The sequence below is a fragment of the Drosophila gunungcola genome, unplaced genomic scaffold, assembly GCF_025200985.1.
Source record: "Drosophila gunungcola strain Sukarami unplaced genomic scaffold, Dgunungcola_SK_2 000048F, whole genome shotgun sequence".
Taxonomy (NCBI): Eukaryota; Metazoa; Arthropoda; class Insecta; order Diptera; family Drosophilidae; genus Drosophila; species Drosophila gunungcola.
Window position 1 is genome coordinate 483,496 of NW_026453215.1, and position 21,381 is coordinate 504,876.

At 36.5% G+C, this 21,381-nt stretch overlaps 1 protein-coding gene and 1 long non-coding RNA gene across 3 annotated transcripts in view; one reads left to right on the forward strand and one right to left on the reverse strand.

The window, feature by feature from the left end:
- The window catches only part of LOC128264025 (uncharacterized), a 128,184-nt gene that overhangs the window by 72,212 nt on the left and 34,591 nt on the right, over positions 1-21,381 (reverse strand). The gene's annotated exons all lie outside the window — the stretch shown is intronic.
- Positions 1-21,381, forward strand: part of LOC128264023 (catenin alpha) — a 184,434-nt gene that overhangs the window by 69,713 nt on the left and 93,340 nt on the right. For both annotated transcript variants that reach the window (XM_052999305.1, XM_052999306.1), the window contains exon 6: positions 16,078-16,229. In XM_052999305.1, the coding sequence (XP_052855265.1) occupies positions 16,078-16,229 (152 nt within the window). The remainder of the gene's footprint in view (positions 1-16,077; positions 16,230-21,381) is intronic.

Genomic DNA, 21,381 nt, shown 5'->3' on the forward strand with positions numbered 1-21,381 from the left:
AGAAGGTAGTTAACTGAGTCAAAAGCTTCACTTAAATCCATTGAGACGTTAACATCGTACTTTTGTTTGAATCAATTTCTTGTAAAAGACGTGAATTCAAGAAGGTTTGTTGTTGTGGACCGACGCTTTATAAAACCATGCTGAGATGGGGATATTAATAAGTAGCATTAATGTTGTAACTGAGAAGTTAATATCAGCTCGCACAACTTCGGCATCAGTATGGCACAGAGCTTGGCTATTCCACTGTAATTTAGAACGTCCTGCCTACAACCTACACTGGCAAAAAACGCATTTTTTCCACATTGAAGGTCAGTTATTTTTTTTTCAGTGATAGCTTAAATATATTGGCCAGTGGTATTGACAAAGCTTTTGCGCAGTTTTTTAGAACGCAACTAGGAATTTGATTAGGATCAGCTGAATATGAATATTTTATTAACTTTAGGTTATCAAATACTATTTCTTCATTAATGATTTTAATAAAAATACTTTCCGAGTGCGGCAGAGAGTAAAGGTTAGGGGTTAAATTGATATTGGGGTTTGAAGAATAGGTAGTTTAAAAAATTGGCGTCATTACTAGCAACAGAATTAATATAATGGAGAGATGGTGGAAAAGATGAGGACTTACGTTTAGCATTAACAAACGAGTAGAATTGCTTATGATTTTCTTTAAATTAATTGTTACAATTAAATTAATCTGATAAAATTCAGAATTATGCTGAACAAAATCCGACATGGCAACTAAGAAGCGCAAATGTGTGTTTTTTAAATCGCCTATTCTTGATGTTTTTTTGAAAGGCGTGTAAGCCCGGGGGGTTTCCGAGAAGTTGCACAGGATGACACAGTGGGAACAAACAGGTCAACAGGCGCGGAGTCTTACGACCCACCACCCGGCCAACCGACCGAGGTGCGCATCTGTGTGTCGTACGACACGATTCGCGAGAGGATTGACGCTAGAAAAAGAAGTAGGATGTAAATTCTGAGAGTCAGAATTAGATATTATAGGAAAAGTCTCTCAAGGGCTCATACAAGTCATAAATAGATCTACACTGATTATATATAAGGGAAATATAATTTCTAGTTAATCCTACTTGGCACAGTGAAGTTAAGACGACACAGCAAATCGGGGCTATCAATCTGTCCACCTTTTAATAAAACCAAGTACACCATAATCTATATTAATCTTGAACGAAATATGATTGAAAATTTTAGTTTAGCAATTCTATTCAAAGTGCAGTCGCTTAGAGTATAAGTCACGTGTTTTGGATTGACACGATAAAAAGTAATATACACTTTGTTTTCACTTAACAAGGGGGTAAAAATCCTCGTGTTAAGCGAAACGTAATACGTTCCCAAAATTCAAAAATGACAGCAAACATATTTTTTATTGTTTTGGTCTGTTTTTATTATAGTTTCATACATTCGTTTAAAAGATTTGAAAGAGATTAAGATCAGATTGTAAACTTTAGTGGCATTAAGTATCCTTATAACGCAGACATAATTTAACATCATCAGCGTACATAAGTACGCAAGAAGGACTTATATCTAAGGGAAGGGGATTAATAAATACAGTTAAAAGTAGCAGCCGCCGGAGGTAACACGGAGAAGATTAAAGTTTAATTTTTCAAGAGGATCACTCAGGTAATTTAAGATACATCTAGTGGGCTTATGACGCTACATTATTCGCCTCATCAATTACAGCAACTATTTCTCAGACATGACAATTTTAATGTGCAATTAGTACAAAAAATCACAGACCGTAACAAAAAATAACAGAGAGATTTCGGTTCAATGTGCAATTAGTTCAAAAATTCACAGACCGTAACAAAAAATAACAGCGATTTCGGTATAAAAACACCGTTTTATAACATACCAAAGGCTAACATACCATGGAGTTGCCGACAAAACGGAATGAAAAAACGATGCTAATTTAATGCTTTTTGGTAATGTTATTACCCGTTACTCGTAGAGTAAAAGAGTATATTGTATTCGTTGATAAGTATTTAACAGGAAGAAGGAAGCGTTTTTGACGCTATAACGTATATATATTCATGATCAAGATTAATAGCCGAGTCGATCTAGCCATTCCTGTCTGTATGAACGTCGTGATCTCGGAAACTATAAACGCTAAAGCGCATGTTTATTTCAAATAGTGGTTTTTGGGCTGTACATGTGTGTTTTGGTCATATTTAGACACAACAATTTTTCAAATTGGGTAATTATTTTAAAACTTATTGAATTAGGCTGCCGCCGTGCTGAGACTGCTCTGCCTGTCAAATACTATTCTACGCTTATTAGATAGTGCCGTTGTGATCGATGATGAAGATAGACCTTGATCCTGAGGCACATTTATTTTTAAATTGGTTGAGTAACGCTTATCTAAAATGCTTAATTTAAAAGCATTAAAGGGTTTAAAATTTATCACCATTTAAAAATGCCATCTTTTGGTGCCAGAGCTGCCAATATTTTGTTTGTTTCTTATTATTTAAATATTATATTATTTATTTTTAAATATTAGATGGCATCAAACGGCCCTTCAGTGTATGCAACATTACATGTTTTGTATATGTGGAGATATAGGAATGTAGCATATTTTTGGGCTTCTGTTGGCTGTACATTCAAAACCCTCTCCTTCAAATTAAGGTCATACTTAAAACCGCGGTTCTTTAAAGCAATGAATTTATTTTAAAGGAATCACTTCATTTTTGGAGTGTACCCGAAAGTAACTCTTAATCAAGTTCCCATTGCGAAAAATGCATGATATTTTAAAGTTTTTGTCGGTAATTTTTAAATAAGTAAAAAATTCACTTATATATTTGACTTGACATTTTAATCAATTCTAATTCACAAGAATTCCGATCATTTCTTTTCACTAGGTTTTTTTTTTACTTTTTATTCAATTTTTCAAAACTGTATCTTTAAAAATATGGCAAAAAAAAACCAAGAAATGGAATACTTTGATATTTTGGTATAAATTAGCTAAATGTATATTAAAAAAGGTCTGGAAGAGTCTGAAGTTGGTCACAAAAGAATATTGGCTTCTCGAGTTTTTTTCCAACAGCAAAGCGAGCTTCTATAAGGGGGCATATGAAGTTGGCATCTCGTTTGGAACTAGTTAACAAACAAAAATGCGCATATTGAATTGAAAGTTCATAAAGTTACTACAGGACTTTTTTGACACCCTAATATATTCTTGATTAGGACAGAACTGCATCTGCCCGTCCGTCAGTCTGTCCGTAAGAACGTCGAAATTTCGGAAGCTGTAAAAGCTACAGATTTGGGATTTTAAATGCAGATTCTAGTTATGACCACCCAATGCCTTTTATTTAAAATGTGAGCACGTCCACAAACCGCGAGAATCGGTCATGCCACCCTAAGACATGAAAGATGCCAATTAGCATATAACAAATAAAATGTTTATTTTCTCAATATCTATTACCTCGTACAAAAATGTTTCTAATCGAACTATTAGTTCAGAAGTGATTGCATGTAAACGTTTTTGGTATCCTTTGTTTATTTGCCTCAAAAATCAAAGCTAAAACTCTTTTAACGTTGAACTGGAAAATTTTTTGTAATATTTTTTCCAAAGAAATTAAGTTAAGTTTCGTAGCTCCATAAAATGGTTTCTATACTTGGCCTGCTCTTCGATCTTTACCAAAAGCTAACCCCATTGTAAAATTACTTGGGGCTTGGGATAGAACTCATGCTATTCCCTTTCTTAGGTCTGATTGTTGTAAATATATACAGAGTGTAAGAACACTAACTGCTTTCTCAATTTATGGCAGTGAAACAATGTTGTTGTCAATCATTTTGCTTTTTTGTTTGTGTTTTTTTCACAAATTTTTCTAAAACGGTTTTTATATCGCTTCTAATAATTCATATACACCATTTGTCTAATGTTAGACAAGTTGTGTTTCTCATTTAAAAAAAACTTCAATTTACCTTCATGGGTATAGTTATGCTCTTTTGTAATTTTCTTTTACCATTAATAGTACAGTTTTTTTTTTTCTTTTTTATGGTGCGAATGTGACTAGAACACGTTTCAAGGTTAAGGCAGGCATTAAAGAGCTACCAGAGCTGCGTAATGACTGTGCTAGGAAGAGCCTTTGCTACCTTTCCGTCAATAGCGTCTATGCCAGGAAATTTAGTGGAAACAAGTCGCCTAATATGATTATGAACCTCGTTCTCGTCTACTGGACGCACATCAATAGGAATGCCAAAAGAGAGTCCTAGTCTAGAGATCGCTGCTTAGACTTCTTGGCTTGTTGCAAGCAATCTCGAAAGTGCCATCGTAACGTTAAAGTGATCATGCCTATTCTCACCAAAGCAGCAGTTTCTGGCGTCGAAGTAGACAAAGATGGTAGAGAAATAGGTATACTTCTGCATACTTGAGTTAGAAACAATCGCCATCAGAGGGTTTCCCAGAGGGCACAAACGCCTGCATCCCCAAAAACTGGAGGGCATTCCAATCCTCCAGATCTCCTTGAAACCGATATTGTGGACACGCTTCGCCATGTGAATAATGCACTCGCGGGTCACAACTTCGTTGATAGTTGATTTTTTCATTTTCTCTCCTTGGTCTTGGTCATTGTGCTGTTTAGGCCGCAACGGTGCCATTTAATATCCACTACCATAAATGAAATTTACGAAACTACACTTCTCCTTGACCTTAGTCTCATGGCACCAGCACATCTGGCACACACGGAAACTCCGTAAGGGACCTTTTCTCTGGTGCTGGGCTTCCACTGTTACCACCTGGTAATTTATTTTGCGAATATCATAAACGTTTTTGTTGTTTCTAGCTGGTTTTAATTCAACAAATAACGTATCCTGGTTTGCCTTACTATTTTTACCAGGGGGTTTTATACATTACGAGGATTGTGCTCCACGGCTTTAAGCCTAGCCTATATCTATTTCGCCTATCTAAGTTTTGCATGGAGACCTTTGATAACGACTCAAGGGCCCGCTCGTTCTTAAGTTGAAAGGAGCTGGCAGGGATTCCAATATCCCTAAACAGCTTCTGGACCACACTTTATTAACTTCCGTCATCCACAGTTATTCTACAGAAAGTTCGACCAGTTGTCTTGAGGCGAGAACCAGTGGTCGCAGATGAACGTGAAGCAAATAGTTTCCGAAAATCAGTGAAACCCCGCAGTCGAAAGAGCCATTGCTTGGCGATACCGGACGCAAGGTAACTTGGACAGGCTCAGACAAACTATGGCCAAGCTCAGGCATGGTGATTGGATCATAAGTCATTGTAAGATCATAGTCATCAGGCAAATTGCAAAGCTATTCTTCCGTTTAAAGGAGCAGCAAAGGCGGCAGTTTGAGGATGTTTTTGAACGCCAACAGGGTTTATCAACGATGTATTTTTTGTACTTCCGGAGCAAGCGTAGCTCAACCGGAGTAACAGTGAGAGAATCAGAGATTCAGGATGAATATCACAAAAGCGGAAAGCCAAACGACTCCAATTCTACAAGTCTAAGGCTACAGCGCTTAGATCCAACGGTGCTAGGTCGTGTTTAGGTCGAGCTATAGATGGCTGGGCGATAAGGCAGAACCTAAATAAACCTGCTAGGCGAAACACCTTGGCGGCCTGATAGGGAGGTTCGCAAAACACCCAGAGTCTCGGTGGACCCGTCGCGATCAGACAGACAGTTTCGTAGGAACCTCAAAAAGCTACATCAAATTATTACGATATTATAGATAATTACTTTCAAAATAAGTTATCTAAATTTTAATTTTAAATTATTAAATTTTTTTCAACTAGTTTAAAATTAAGTTGCTAACCTAACATATGTGATTTTTTACTGTTTCATTTGTTTTAAGTAATGATGAAATTTGATCAACGAGTCCGACATGGCAACTAAGAAGCGCAAATGTGTGTTTTTTAAATCGCCTATTCTTGATGTTTTTTGAAAGGCGTGTAAGCCCGGGGGGTTTCCGAGAAGTTGCACAGGATGACACAGTGGGAACAAACAGGTCAACAGGCGCGGAGTCTTACGACCCACCACCCGGCCAACCGACCGAGGTGCGCATCTGTGTGTCGTACGACACGATTCGCGAGAGGATTGACGCTAGAAAAAGAAGTAGGATGTAAATTCTGAGAGTCAGAATTAGATATTATAGGAAAAGTCTCTCAAGGGCTCATACAAGCCATAAATAGATCTACACTGATTATATATAAGGGAAATATAATTTCTAGTTAATCCTACTTGGCACAGTGAAGTTAAGACGACACAGCAAATCGGGGCTATCAATCTGTCCACCTTTAATAAAACCAAGTACACCATAATCTATATTAATCTTGAACGAAATATGATTTGAAAATTTTAGTTTAGCATTCTATTCAAAGTGCAGTCGCTTAGAGTATAAGTCACGTGTTTTGGATTGACACGATAAAAAGTAATATACACTTTGTTTTCACTTAACAAGGGGGTAAAAATCCTCGTGTTAAGCGAAACGTAATACGTTCCCAAAATTCAAAAATGACAGCAAACATATTTTTTATTGTTTTGGTCTGCTTTTATTATAGTTTCATACATTCGTTTAAAAGATTTGAAAGAGATTAAGATCAGATTGTAAACTTTGTGGCATTAAGTATCCTTATAACGCAGACATAATTTAACATCATCAGCGTACATAAGTACGCAAGAAGGACTTATATCTAAGGGAAGGGGATTAATAAATACAGTTAAAAGTAGCAGCCGCCGGAGGTAACACGGAGAAGATTAAAAGTTTAATTTTTCAAGAGGATCACTCAGGTAATTTAAGATACATCTAGTGGGCTTATGACGCTACATTATTCGCCTCATCAATTACAGCAACTATTTCTCAGACATGACAATTTTAATGTGCAATTAGTACAAAAAATCACAGACCGTAACAAAAAATAATAGAGAGATTTCGGTTCAATGTGCAATTAGTTCAAAATTCACAGACCGTAACAAAAATAACAGCGATTTCGGTATAAAAACACCGTTTATAACATACCAAAGGCTAACATACCATGGAGTTGCCGACAAAACGGAATGAAAAAACGATGCTAATTTAATGCTTTTTGTAATGTTATTACCCGTTACTCGTAGAGTAAAAGAGTATATTGTATTCATTGATAAGTATTTAACAGGAAGAAGGAAGCGTTTTTGACGCTATAACGTATATATATTCATGATCAAGATTAATAGCCGAGTCGATCTAGCCATTCCTGTCTGTATGAACGTCGTGATCTCGGAAACTATAAACGCTAAAGCGCATGTTTATTTCAAATAGTGGTTTTTGGGCTGTACATGTGTGTTTTGGTCATATTTAGACACAACAATTTTTCAAATTGGGTAATTATTTTAAAACTTATTGAATTAGGCTGCCGCCGTGCTGAGACTGCTCTGCCTGTCAAATACTATTCTACGCTTATTAGATAGTGCCGTTGTGATCGATGATGAAGATAGACCTTGATCCTGAGGCACATTTATTTTTAAATTGGTTGAGTAACGCTTATCTAAAATGCTTAATTTAAAAGCATTAAAGGGTTTAAAATTTATCACCATTTAAAAATGCCATCTTTTGGTGCCAGAGCTGCCAATATTTTGTTTGTTTCTTATTATTTAAATATTTATATTATTTATTTTTTAATATTAAGATGGCATCAAACGGCCCTTCAGTGTATGCAACATTACATGTTTTGTATATGTGGAGATATAGGAATGTAGCATATTTTTGGGCTTCTGTTGGCTGTACATTCAAAAACCCTCTCCTTCAAATTAAGGTCATACTTAAAACCGCGGTTCTTTAAAGCAATGAATTTATTTTAAAGGAATCACTTCATTTTTGGAGTGTACCCGAAAGTAACTCTTAATCAAGTTCCCATTGCGAAAAATGCATGATATTTTAAAGTTTTTGTCGGTAATTTTTAAATAAGTAAAAAATTCACTTATATATTTGACTTGACATTTTAATCAATTCTAATTCACAAGAATTCCGATCATTTCTTTTCACTAGGTTTTTTTTTTACTTTTTATTCAATTTTTCAAAACTGTATCTTTAAAAATATGGCAAAAAAAAAAACCAAGAAATGGAATACTTTGATATTTTGGTATAAATTAGCTTAATGTATATTAAAAAAGGTCTGGAAGAGTCTGAAGTTGGTCACAAAAGAATATTGGCTTCTCGAGTTTTTTCCAACAGCAAAGCGAGCTTCTATAAGGGGGCATTATGAAGTTGGCATCTCGTTTGGAACTAGTTAACAAACAAAAATGCGCATATTGAATTGAAAGTTCATAAAGTTACTACAGGACTTTTTGACACCCTAATATATTCTTGATTAGGACAGAACTGCATCTGCCCGTCCGTCAGTCTGTCCGTAGAACGTCGAAATTTCGGAAGCTGTAAAAGCTACAGATTTGGGATTTTAAATGCAGATTCTAGTTATGACCACCCAATGCCTTTTATTTAAAAATGTGAGCACGTCCACAAACCGCGAGAATCGGTCATGCCACCCTAAGACATGAAAGATGCCAATTAGCATATAACAAATAAAATGTTTATTTTCTCAATATCTATTACCTCGTACAAAAATGTTTCTAATCGAACTATTAGTTCAGAAGTGATTGCATGTAAACGTTTTTGGTATCCTTTGTTTATTTGCCTCAAAAATCAAAGCTAAAACTCTTTTAACGTTGAACTGGAAAATTTTTTGTAATATTTTTTCCAAAGAAATTAAGTTAAGTTTCGTAGCTCCATAAAATGGTTTCTATACTTGGCCTGCTCTTCGATCTTTACCAAAAGCTAACCCCATTGTAAAATTACTTGGGGCTTGGGATAGAACTCATGCTATTCCCTTTCTTAGGTCTGATTGTTGTAAATATATACAGAGTGTAAGAACACTAACTGCTTTCTCAATTTATGGCAGTGAAACAATGTTGTTGTCAATCATTTTGCTTTTTTGTTTGTGTTTTTTTCACAAATTTTTCTAAAACGGTTTTTATATCGCTTCTAATAATTCATATACACCATTTGTCTAATGTTAGACAAGTTGTGTTTCTCATTTAAAAAAACTTCATTTACCTTCATGGGTATAGTTATGCTCTTTTGTAATTTTCTTTTACCATTAATAGTACAGTTTTTTTTTTTCTTTTTTATGGTGCGAATGTGACTAGAACACGTTTCAAGGTTAAGGCAGGCATTAAAGAGCTACCAGAGCTGCGTAATGACTGTGCTAGGAAGAGCCTTTGCTACCTTTCCGTCAATAGCGGTCTATGCCAGGAAATTTAGTGGAAACAAGTCGCCTAATATGATTATGAACCTCGTTCTCGTCTACTGGACGCACATCAATAGGAATGCCAAAAGAGAGTCCTAGTCTAGAGATCGCTGCTTAGACTTCTTGGCTTGTTGCAAGCAATCTCGAAAGTGCCATCGTAACGTTAAAGTGATCATGCCTATTCTCACCAAAGCAGCAGTTTCTGGCGTCGAAGTAGACAAAGATGGTAGAGAAATAGGTATACTTCTGCATACTTGAGTTAGAAACAATCGCCATCAGAGGGTTTCCCAGAGGGCACAAACGCCTGCATCCCCAAAAACTGGAGGGCATTCCAATCCTCCAGATCTCCTTGAAACCGATATTGTGGACACGCTTCGCCATGTGAATAATGCACTCGCGGGTCACAACGTCGTTGATAGTTGATTTTTTCATTTTCTCTCCTTGGTCTTGGTCATTGTGCTGTTAGGCCGCAACGGTGCCATTTAATATCCACTACCATAAATGAAATTTACGAAACTACACTTCTCCTTGACCTTAGTCTCATGGCACCAGCACATCTGGCACACACGGAAACTCCGTAAGGGACCTTTTCTCTGGTGCTGGGCTTCCACTGTTACCACCTGGTAATTTATTTTGCGAATATCATAAACGTTTTTGTTGTTTCTAGCTGGTTTTAATTCAACAAATAACGTATCCTGGTTTGCCTTACTATTTTACCAGGGGGTTTTATACATTACGAGGATTGTGCTCCACGGCTTTAAGCCTAGCCTATATCTATTTCGCCTATCTAAGTTTTTTGCATGGAGACCTTTGATAACGACTCAAAGGGCCCGCTCGTTCTTAAGTTGAAAGGAGCTGGCAGGGATTCCAATATCCCTAAAACAGCTTCTGGACCACACTTTATTAACTTCCGTCATCCACAGTTTTTCTACAGAAAGTTCGACCAGTTGTCTTGAGGCGAGAACCAGTGGTCGCAGATGAACGTGAAGCAAATAGTTTCCGAAAATCAGTGAAACCCCGCAGTCGAAAGAGCCATTGCTTGGCGATACCGGACGCAAGGTAACTTGGACAGGCTCAGACAAACTATGGCCAAGCTCAGGCATGGTGATTGGATCATAAGTCATTGTAAGATCATAGTCATCAGGCAAATTGCAAAGCTATTCTTCCGTTTAAAGGAGCAGCAAAGGCGGCAGTTTGAGGATGTTTTTGAACGCCAACAGGGTTTATCAACGATGTATTTTTTGTACTTCCGGAGCAAGCGTAGCTCAACCGGAGTAACAGTGAGAGAATCAGAGATTCAGAATGAATATCACAAAAGCGGAAAGCCAAACGACTCCAATTCTACAAGTCTAAGGCTACAGCGCTTAGATCCAACGGTGCTAGGTCGTGTTTAGGTCGAGCTATAGATGGCTGGGCGATAAGGCAGAACCTAAATAAACCTGCTAGGCGAAACACCTTGGCGGCCTGATAGGGAGGTTCGCAAAACACCCAGAGTCTCGGTGGACCCGTCGCGATCAGACAGACAGTTTCGTAGGAACCTCAAAAAGCTACATCAAATTATTACGATATTATAGATAATTACTTTCAAAATAAGTTATCTAAATTTTAATTTTAAATTATTAAATTTTTTCAACTAGTTTAAAATTAAGTTGCTAACCTAACATATGTGATTTTTTACTGTTTCATTTGTTTTAAGTAATGATGAAATTTGATCAAAATCCGACATGGCAACTAAGAAGCGCAAATGTGTGTTTTTTAAATCGCCTATTCTTGATGTTTTTTTGAAAGGCGTGTAAGCCCGGGGGGTTTCCGAGAAGTTGCACAGGATGACACAGTGGGAACAAACAGGTCAACAGGCGCGGAGTCTTACGACCCACCACCCGGCCAACCGACCGAGGTGCGCATCTGTGTGTCGTACGACACGATTCGCGAGAGGATTGACGCTAGAAAAAGAAGTAGGATGTAAATTCTGAGAGTCAGAATTAGATATTATAGGAAAAGTCTCTCAAGGGCTCATACAAGTCATAAATAGATCTACACTGATTATATATAAGGGAAATATAATTTCTAGTTAATCCTACTTGGCACAGTGAAGTTAAGACGACACAGCAAATCGGGGCTATCAATCTGTCCACCTTTTAATAAAACCAAGTACACCATAATCTATATTAATCTTGAACGAAATATGATTTGAAAATTTTAGTTTAGCAATTCTATTCAAAGTGCAGTCGCTTAGAGTATAAGTCACGTGTTTTGGATTGACACGATAAAAAGTAATATACACTTTGTTTTCACTTAACAAGGGGGTAAAAATCCTCGTGTTAAGCGAAACGTAATACGTTCCCAAAATTCAAAAATGACAGCAAACATATTTTTTATTGTTTTGGTCTGTTTTATTATAGTTTCATACATTCGTTTAAAAGATTTGAAAGAGATTAAGATCAGATTGTAAACTTTTGTGGCATTAAGTATCCTTATAACGCAGACATAATTTAACATCATCAGCGTACATAAGTACGCAAGAAGGACTTATATCTAAGGGAAGGGGATTAATAAATACAGTTAAAAGTAGCAGCCGCCGGAGGTAACACGGAGAAGATTAAAAGTTTAATTTTTCAAGAGGATCACTCAGGTAATTTAAGATACATCTAGTGGGCTTATGACGCTACATTATTCGCCTCATCAATTACAGCAACTATTTCTCAGACATGACAATTTTAATGTGCAATTAGTACAAAAAATCACAGACCGTAACAAAAAATAACAGAGAGATTTCGGTTCAATGTGCAATTAGTTCAAAAATTCACAGACCGTAACAAAAAATAACAGCGATTTCGGTATAAAAACACCGTTTTATAACATACCAAAGGCTAACATACCATGGAGTTGCCGACAAAACGGAATGAAAAAACGATGCTAATTTAATGCTTTTTGGTAATGTTATTACCCGTTACTCGTAGAGTAAAAGAGTATATTGTATTCGTTGATAAGTATTTAACAGGAAGAAGGAAGCGTTTTTGACGCTATAACGTATATATATTCATGATCAAGATTAATAGCCGAGTCGATCTAGCCATTCCTGTCTGTATGAACGTCGTGATCTCGGAAACTATAAACGCTAAAGCGCATGTTTATTTCAAATAGTGGTTTTTGGGCTGTACATGTGTGTTTTGGTCATATTTAGACACAACAATTTTTCAAATTGGGTAATTATTTAAAACTTATTGAATTAGGCTGCCGCCGTGCTGAGACTGCTCTGCCTGTCAAATACTATTCTACGCTTATTAGATAGTGCCGTTGTGATCGATGATGAAGATAGACCTTGATCCTGAGGCACATTTATTTTTAAATTGGTTGAGTAACGCTTATCTAAAATGCTTAATTTAAAAGCATTAAAGGGTTTAAAATTTATCACCATTTAAAAATGCCATCTTTTGGTGCCAGAGCTGCCAATATTTTGTTTGTTTCTTATTATTTAAATATTTATATTATTTATTTTTTAAATATTAGATGGCATCAAACGGCCCTTCAGTGTATGCAACATTACATGTTTTGTATATGTGGAGATATAGGAATGTAGCATATTTTTGGGCTTCTGTTGGCTGTACATTCAAAACCCTCTCCTTCAAATTAAGGTCATACTTAAAACCGCGGTTCTTTAAAGCAATGAATTTATTTTTAAAGGAATCACTTCATTTTTGGAGTGTACCCGAAAGTAACTCTTAATCAAGTTCCCATTGCGAAAAATGCATGATATTTTAAAGTTTTTGTCGGTAATTTTTAAATAAGTAAAAAATTCACTTATATATTTGACTTGACATTTTAATCAATTCTAATTCACAAGAATTCCGATCATTTCTTTTCACTAGGTTTTTTTTTACTTTTTATTCAATTTTTCAAAACTGTATCTTTAAAAATATGGCAAAAAAAAACCAAGAAATGGAATACTTTGATATTTTGGTATAAATTAGCTTAATGTATATTAAAAAAGGTCTGGAAGAGTCTGAAGTTGGTCACAAAAGAATATTGGCTTCTCGAGTTTTTTTCCAACAGCAAAGCGAGCTTCTATAAGGGGGCATTATGAAGTTGGCATCTCGTTTGGAACTAGTTAACAAACAAAAATGCGCATATTGAATTGAAAGTTCATAAAGTTACTACAGGACTTTTTGACACCCTAATATATTCTTGATTAGGACAGAACTGCATCTGCCCGTCCGTCAGTCTGTCCGTAAGAACGTCGAAATTTCGGAAGCTGTAAAAGCTACAGATTTGGGATTTTAAATGCAGATTCTAGTTATGACCACCCAATGCCTTTTATTTAAAAATGTGAGCACGTCCACAAACCGCGAGAATCGGTCATGCCACCCTAAGACATGAAAGATGCCAATTAGCATATAACAAATAAAATGTTTATTTTCTCAATATCTATTAGCTCGTACAAAAATGTTTCTAATCGAACTATTAGTTCAGAAGTGATTGCATGTAAACGTTTTTGGTATCCTTTGTTTATTGCCTCAAAAATCAAAGCTAAAACTCTTTTAACGTTGAACTGGAAAATTTTTTGTAATATTTTTTCCAAAGAAATTAAGTTAAGTTTCGTAGCTCCATAAAATGGTTTCTATACTTGGCCTGCTCTTCGATCTTTACCAAAAGCTAACCCCATTGTAAAATTACTTGGGGCTTGGGATAGAACTCATGCTATTCCCTTTCTTAGGTCTGATTGTTGTAAATATATACAGAGTGTAAGAACACTAACTGCTTTCTCAATTTATGGCAGTGAAACAATGTTGTTGTCAATCATTTTGCTTTTTTGTTTGTGTTTTTTTCACAAATTTTTCTAAAACGGTTTTTATATCGCTTCTAATAATTCATATACACCATTTGTCTAATGTTAGACAAGTTGTGTTTCTCATTTAAAAAAAACTTCAATTTACCTTCATGGGTATAGTTATGCTCTTTTGTAATTTTCTTTTACCATTAATAGTACAGTTTTTTTTTTTCTTTTTTATGGTGCGAATGTGACTAGAACACGTTTCAAGGTTAAGGCAGGCATTAAAGAGCTACCAGAGCTGCGTAATGACTGTGCTAGGAAGAGCCTTTGCTACCTTTCCGTCAATAGCGTCTATGCCAGGAAATTTAGTGGAAACAAGTCGCCTAATATGATTATGAACCTCGTTCTCGTCTACTGGACGCACATCAATAGGAATGCCAAAAGAGAGTCCTAGTCTAGAGATCGCTGCTTAGACTTCTTGGCTTGTTGCAAGCAATCTCGAAAGTGCCATCGTAACGTTAAAGTGATCATGCCTATTCTCACCAAAGCAGCAGTTTCTGGCGTCGAAGTAGACAAAGATGGTAGAGAAATAGGTATACTTCTGCATACTTGAGTTAGAAACAATCGCCATCAGAGGGTTTCCCAGAGGGCACAAACGCCTGCATCCCCAAAAACTGGAGGGCATTCCAATCCTCCAGATCTCCTTGAAACCGATATTGTGGACACGCTTCGCCATGTGAATAATGCACTCGCGGGTCACAACTTCGTTGATAGTTGATTTTTTCATTTTCTCTCCTTGGTCTTGGTCATTGTGCTGTTTAGGCCGCAACGGTGCCATTTAATATCCACTACCATAAATGAAATTTACGAAACTACACTTCTCCTTGACCTTAGTCTCATGGCACCAGCACATCTGGCACACACGGAAACTCCGTAAGGGACCTTTTCTCTGGTGCTGGGCTTCCACTGTTACCACCTGGTAATTTATTTTGCGAATATCATAAACGTTTTTGTTGTTTCTAGCTGGTTTTAATTCAACAAATAACGTATCCTGGTTTGCCTTACTATTTTTACCAGGGGGTTTTATACATTACGAGGATTGTGCTCCACGGCTTTAAGCCTAGCCTATATCTATTTCGCCTATCTAAGTTTTTGCATGGAGACCTTTGATAACGACTCAAAGGGCCCGCTCGTTCTTAAGTTGAAAGGAGCTGGCAGGGATTCCAATATCCCTAAACAGCTTCTGGACCACACTTTATTAACTTCCGTCATCCACAGTTTTTCTACAGAAAGTTCGACCAGTTGTCTTGAGGCGAGAACCAGTGGTCGCAGATGAACGTGAAGCAAATAGTTTCCGAAAATCAGTGAAACCCCGCAGTCGAAAGAGCCATTGCTTGGCGATACCGGACGCAAGGTAACTTGGACAGGCTCAGACAAACTATGGCCAAGCTCAGGCATGGTGATTGGATCATAAGTCATTGTAAGATCATAGTCATCAGGCAAATTGCAAAGCTATTCTTCCGTTTAAAGGAGCAGCAAAGGCGGCAGTTTGAGGATGTTTTTGAACGCCAACAGGGTTTATCAACGATGTATTTTTTGTACTTCCGGAGCAAGCGTAGCTCAACCGGAGTAACAGTGAGAGAATCAGAGATTCAGGATGAATATCACAAAAGCGGAAAGCCAAACGACTCCAATTCTACAAGTCTAAGGCTACAGCGCTTAGATCCAACGGTGCTAGGTCGTGTTTAGGTCGAGCTATAGATGGCTGGGCGATAAGGCAGAACCTAAATAAACCTGCTAGGCGAAACACCTTGGCGGCCTGATAGGGAGGTTCGCAAAACACCCAGAGTCTCGGTGGACCCGTCGCGATCAGACAGACAGTTTCGTAGGAACCTCAAAAAAGCTACATCAAATTATTACGATATTATAGATAATTACTTTCAAAATAAGTTATCTAAATTTTAATTTTAAATTATTAAATTTTTTTCAACTAGTTTAAAATTAAGTTGCTAACCTAACATATGTGATTTTTTACTGTTTCATTTGTTTTAAGTAATGATGAAATTTGATCAACGCGTTGGAGCAGCTGTTGGAGCCTTATTGAATAATTCTAACAAAGATGTCGACGAAAATGACTTCATTGATGCTTCTCGTTTGGTGTACGACGGAGTCCGGGAAATTCGAAGAGCCGTTTTAATGAATCGAGTAAGTAGAATATTTGTTAAGATTGTATAAACCCGAATGAAAGTCTCTGGAAGTTCCTATTCCAAGTGTCTAACTAATTATTTCTACAATTTCGATCAGCACTGGAAATTAGATGTTTAGCTGCGTTCAAGAAAATACTTGTTCTCCTTTTTAAACTTTTCGACTTAGCTTACGTAAGGTTTTTTGAGGTATAAAATGACGTAATCTCTTTTAATACCATATGTCAGTTTTAAAGTTATCTGCATGAAAATTTCCCAAAAGTTGTCTTTCTGTTGCAGCGACGAGCCGGATCGGTCGGCCAAAGCATAAAGCTAGCCTTGGAACAATCAGAAAAATAAATGAAAAAATAATAACTGCGTTTTTTGGAATTTTTTTTTTAATTTCTATATAGTCAGTCATAATCTAATATTTCAGAATTACGATTTCAATTTCGTAAAGATCGGCCGAGTTCATCATATAGCTCCCATGGAAATAATCAAAATATAAAAAAAAGAAGTGAAACAAACATTTAAATTTTTTATATTTCAATTTTTTTTTTTTAAATCTGTGTTCAAACAGCAATGGTTAAAAATTTTAGAATCACGTTTTTAAACACAAATAACATAACATTTATAAAAAAACTAAAACTAAGTAGTTTTTAAGGCAGGGATATAGGTTAATATGCAAGTTTGATTAAATAAATTGTTATAATAATTACATCTTGGCAAGGTAAGAGGATGGTAGTTGGGGGTTGGTCTAAAGGGCACATTAAAAGTTAAGCGGCTTACCAATTCTATAAAGTCAAAATCACCTTTGACAAGATTTTGCATAAAAATAGTTCCATGCATGATTCTACGATTTACAAGAGTGGGTAAATTAAGCAATAGTAATAGTTCTGATCCCAGTTCAAACCACAAAGGTCGAAAAGAAAATTTTTTTTGTACCGACTCCAAACGGGGGCGCAATATTTTAAATTAGGACGGAGAAGGGAAGTATATAATAATTTATCTACATAAAGATCGGCAAATTCTGTTGACCATCGCTTAATAAATCCAAGAAGACTCATAACCTTGTTAACAGTAGACTTTGTGTGACGGTCGAATTTTAAATTTTGGGTCAAGAAGAACTCCTAAATTGTTGACCGAAAATATTCGGTCCAGTGGTATAAAATGTCATTATATTACATTTAAGGAAATTCAGATTTAAGAGGTTAGATTGACACCATCTCTGAAAATAATCAATATCAGACTGTAAACCGAAATCTGATTGGAAATTATTATAGGACAAACAAAGTTTATCATCATCAGCATACATTAATACTCGAGAGTGTGTTATGACAGAAGGAAGATCATTGATGAATAAAGTAAATAGCAATGGGCCCAAACGACTACCATGCGGCACTCCAGATTTTACTTTAATCATAATGAAAATTGCGTTTTTAAATATATTCCGACTTTCCTTGCTTTTTATGGAGTGGAATAATAAAAGAATCTTTCCAGATAGTTGGAAAAACTGATGTTGAGGTAGACAATTGAAACAGTTTAAGAATCGCTTTACAAATAGTTGAGGCACAAAACTTATGCAAGCACCCATGGTCTCCAAATCCCTTAGAAGAGGACATTCTGTTATAACCGGGGAAAAAATACAATTTGATCTGTTTAACTTGTAAGGGTTAACTGAATTTAGACAAGAATCCGCTCTATAGTTAGTTTGGAGGAACTTGGCAAATATTTCAGCAATTTCAGAGTCAGTAGACGCCTCTGTTGGGTTTAATCGTACTAATAAAGGCAAGGCGGAGTTTTTCGCTTGACACTTACAAAGTTATAAAACTGCTTCGGATTATTTGAAAATACATAGAATAGCATTGATTGTTAAAAACATTAAAATCATATGGCTTTTAAGAGTTTGAAAATCTTGTCTTGGAGGAAGACTGTCAGGATCGCATTCTTTAAAAACATCTTAAAACGATAAAGTATAATTCAGTGGAACTTTCCATTGTTGAATTCGGAAATCAAGTAGTAAAGTTTATTAAAACATTAACGGAAGCATTTTGTTATAAGTTGAGAAACTAAATCGAAATAGGTATCAGGGCAGGGCAGGGAAATGTTATCGGACCTCTGGGGCAAATAGAGGGTCAATTTTAGATACAACGACTGATCCAAAACAAATACCAGATCTAATTGCCTATTTAAAGAGTTCTGATAAAGCTAATTTGTTGTAATCATAGCTCTAAGAGTCCATCAACAAAGTCATAATCCGACAAAGGCGTGCAAGCATGGGAATCGACAGGAGATGACCAAGATATATCTGGGAGACCGCAATCTCCGAACAGAATTAAATGATCTTTGTCAGAAAGTAGAGATAGAACAGATTTTATAGCAGACAAATGATGTTCATTAATTATAATGTCAGATCCAGGGGGATATTAAGAACAGGTTACAAAAATAGTAAGGCATCTAGGAAACTTTTACACTAACAACTTCTATTTTATTGGGGTATTCAGGCTGAAATATTTCCGATATAAGACTGAAGTTAACAGCAATAAGCACCACCTCTCCTAAAAGTGTTAAAGTAGTTTGGAAAAACTTTGGAGTTGGTCATTTAAGGCTGAATAGTCAGCGTACAGCTCATATTAAGTCCCCTTACATTTTTTCTTTGTCTGTTAGGAACAAATTCTTTTACTATTAGTTCATCATCAGGCCAACAATTGTATTATTTAGAGCATTAAAAGCTTCTGGCTGTAAAGCTTTTGATCCACCGGGCTACTCTACAACTTCTCCAGTGATATGGGTGATGAGCTAGGTGCAGGTAAAAACTTATTACAAGTAATTAAAATTGTAATTGGGGCATATTCCTTTTCACAAACTGAATTTAAAAAGCGCCCGCTCTAATAGGCTCGCTTAAGTGACTCACCTAGCAGTTTTTATACCCTTGCAGAGGGTATTATAAGTTTGCAACGCAGTGAAGGAGACATTTTCGACCCTATAAAGTATATATATTCTTGAGCAGCAGAGTCGATCTAGCCATGTTCGTCTGCCCGTCCGACCGTCCGTCTGTCCGTCCGTTTCTACGCAAACTAGTCTCTCAGTTTTTAAGCTATTTGCATGAAACTTTCCCAAAAGTTGTCTTCCTATTATTATTATTATATAAGTCGGAACGAGCCGGATCGGACGACTTTAGCATATAGCTCCCATAGGAACAATCGGAAAAATAAACCAAAAATACATTATAACTTTGTTTTTTTTTATTTTTTTTTTAATTCTTCGATATATTGTAATGGTTGAATATATCTGAATACCGGTTTAAATTTTACCAAAATCGGACGAAGTAGTCATATAGCTCCCATAGGAACAATCTGAAAAAAATTATAAAAAAATATAACTTTGCTGTTTTTTAATTTTTTTTTTAGTTCTTCGACATATAGTAATGGTTAATTATTTCAGAATTACGGTTTAAATTTCATCAAAATATATAAACAAAAAATTATAACTTTGCAGTTTTTTAATTTTTTTTGTTTCTAGACATATAGTAATGGTTAAATATTTCAGAATTACGGTTTAAATTTTATCAAAATCGGACGACTATATCATATAGCTTCCATGGAAACAATAAAAATATATAAACATATTTTACCAATTAATAATTTGACAGTTCAGAATTACGCTTTTAATTTTATTGAAATCGGAAAACGATATCATATAGCTGCCATTGGAACTATTATTAAGCTTCAAATCACCATAGCTTTAATGTTGCTAAGCATATACGCAAGTAAATCATAATTTTAATGCTTTCAAGGAAATTTAGTTTTTGCAATAGCTGCAAGGGTATATAAGCTTCGGCTTGCCGAAGTTTGCTTCCATTCTTGTTTACTTTTAAATTGTTCACTTACCGCGTTAGGCCCTACAGTGAGTTTCTTTAACACTCCAAAAAGATTCTTAAAAGCGTCACGAGTCTGCCACATAAAGCCACACATCTTAAGTTCCACTTCCCTGCAGGACTCACATAACCACAAGAGCCCAGTCCGCATGTCAATGTAATCTCTAACTCTGCTAACAAATCCTGCACATTTTGCAGGCATGATTGTATCGCAGAGCCAGCAGATGTATATGGAAGCTGGCAACTTAGTTGACCAGATCCACCAAGCTGCCCCGCCTGCTAGAAGTTTCTTTCCTCTTTCTCCACCATCTTGGTCTGCTTCGAAGCTAGAAATGGCTGCCTTGGCCAGAAAAGGTCATGCACCCAGCAGCATGAGGCATGCCATCAACATGGCATGGTGGAAGGCAGCTGTGTCAGATCTTAAAAAAGTCCTCCGTTTGGCCAAGTCTGAATTCTTTATGGACAAGCTCAGTGCTATTGACCCTAACCAGAATTACGGGTTTGCGCTGTGGAAATGCACCCGCAACCTAAAAAGACAGCCACTTCAGAGATTCTCACTTAAACGTTACGATGGCACTTGGGCCCACAGCGATTTCGAGATTGCTGAAGTATTTGCAGATGATTTGGAAAATCGCTTCAATACATTTGACTTTGCAACAAGCCAATAAGTCCAAACAATTATCTCTTGATAAGGACTCTCTTTTGGCCCTACTGTTTATGTGCGTCCAGTAGACAAGGGTGAGGTTCGTGATCATATTAGGCGACAAGTTTTCACTAAAGCTCCTGGCATGGAAGCTATTGACGGAAAGGTTGAAAACGCTCTGCCTAGCTCAGTCATTACGCAGCTCTGCCAACTCTTTAATGCCTCCCTAGACCTTGGTCATTTCCCAGCCCCTTGGAAACGTACTCTAGTCACAATGGTTTCAAAAAGAGTAGAAGACCTGTGCTCCCCAGATTTCTATCGACCGATTAGTCTCCTATCCAATGTTTCCAAGATTTTTGAGCGAATCTTGCTTGCTAGGCTCTTAACTATAGCTGCGTTTGATAAAGCACTTTCAGACCACCAGTTTGGCTTTCGTAGTCGCCATTGTGCTGTTGAGCAAGTGCACAGAGTAGTGAATCATGTACTGGGTGCTTTGGAAGCACTCAGCTGTCTTTCTTGATGTTCGACTGGCCTTTGACAGGGTTTGGCACGAAGGTCTAATTTACAAACTAATGCCACTTTTGCCTGAGGGATTATGGAAGCTAATCGTGTTATTCTTGGAAAAAAGAGAGTTTGCTGTCGACATCCGTGGAC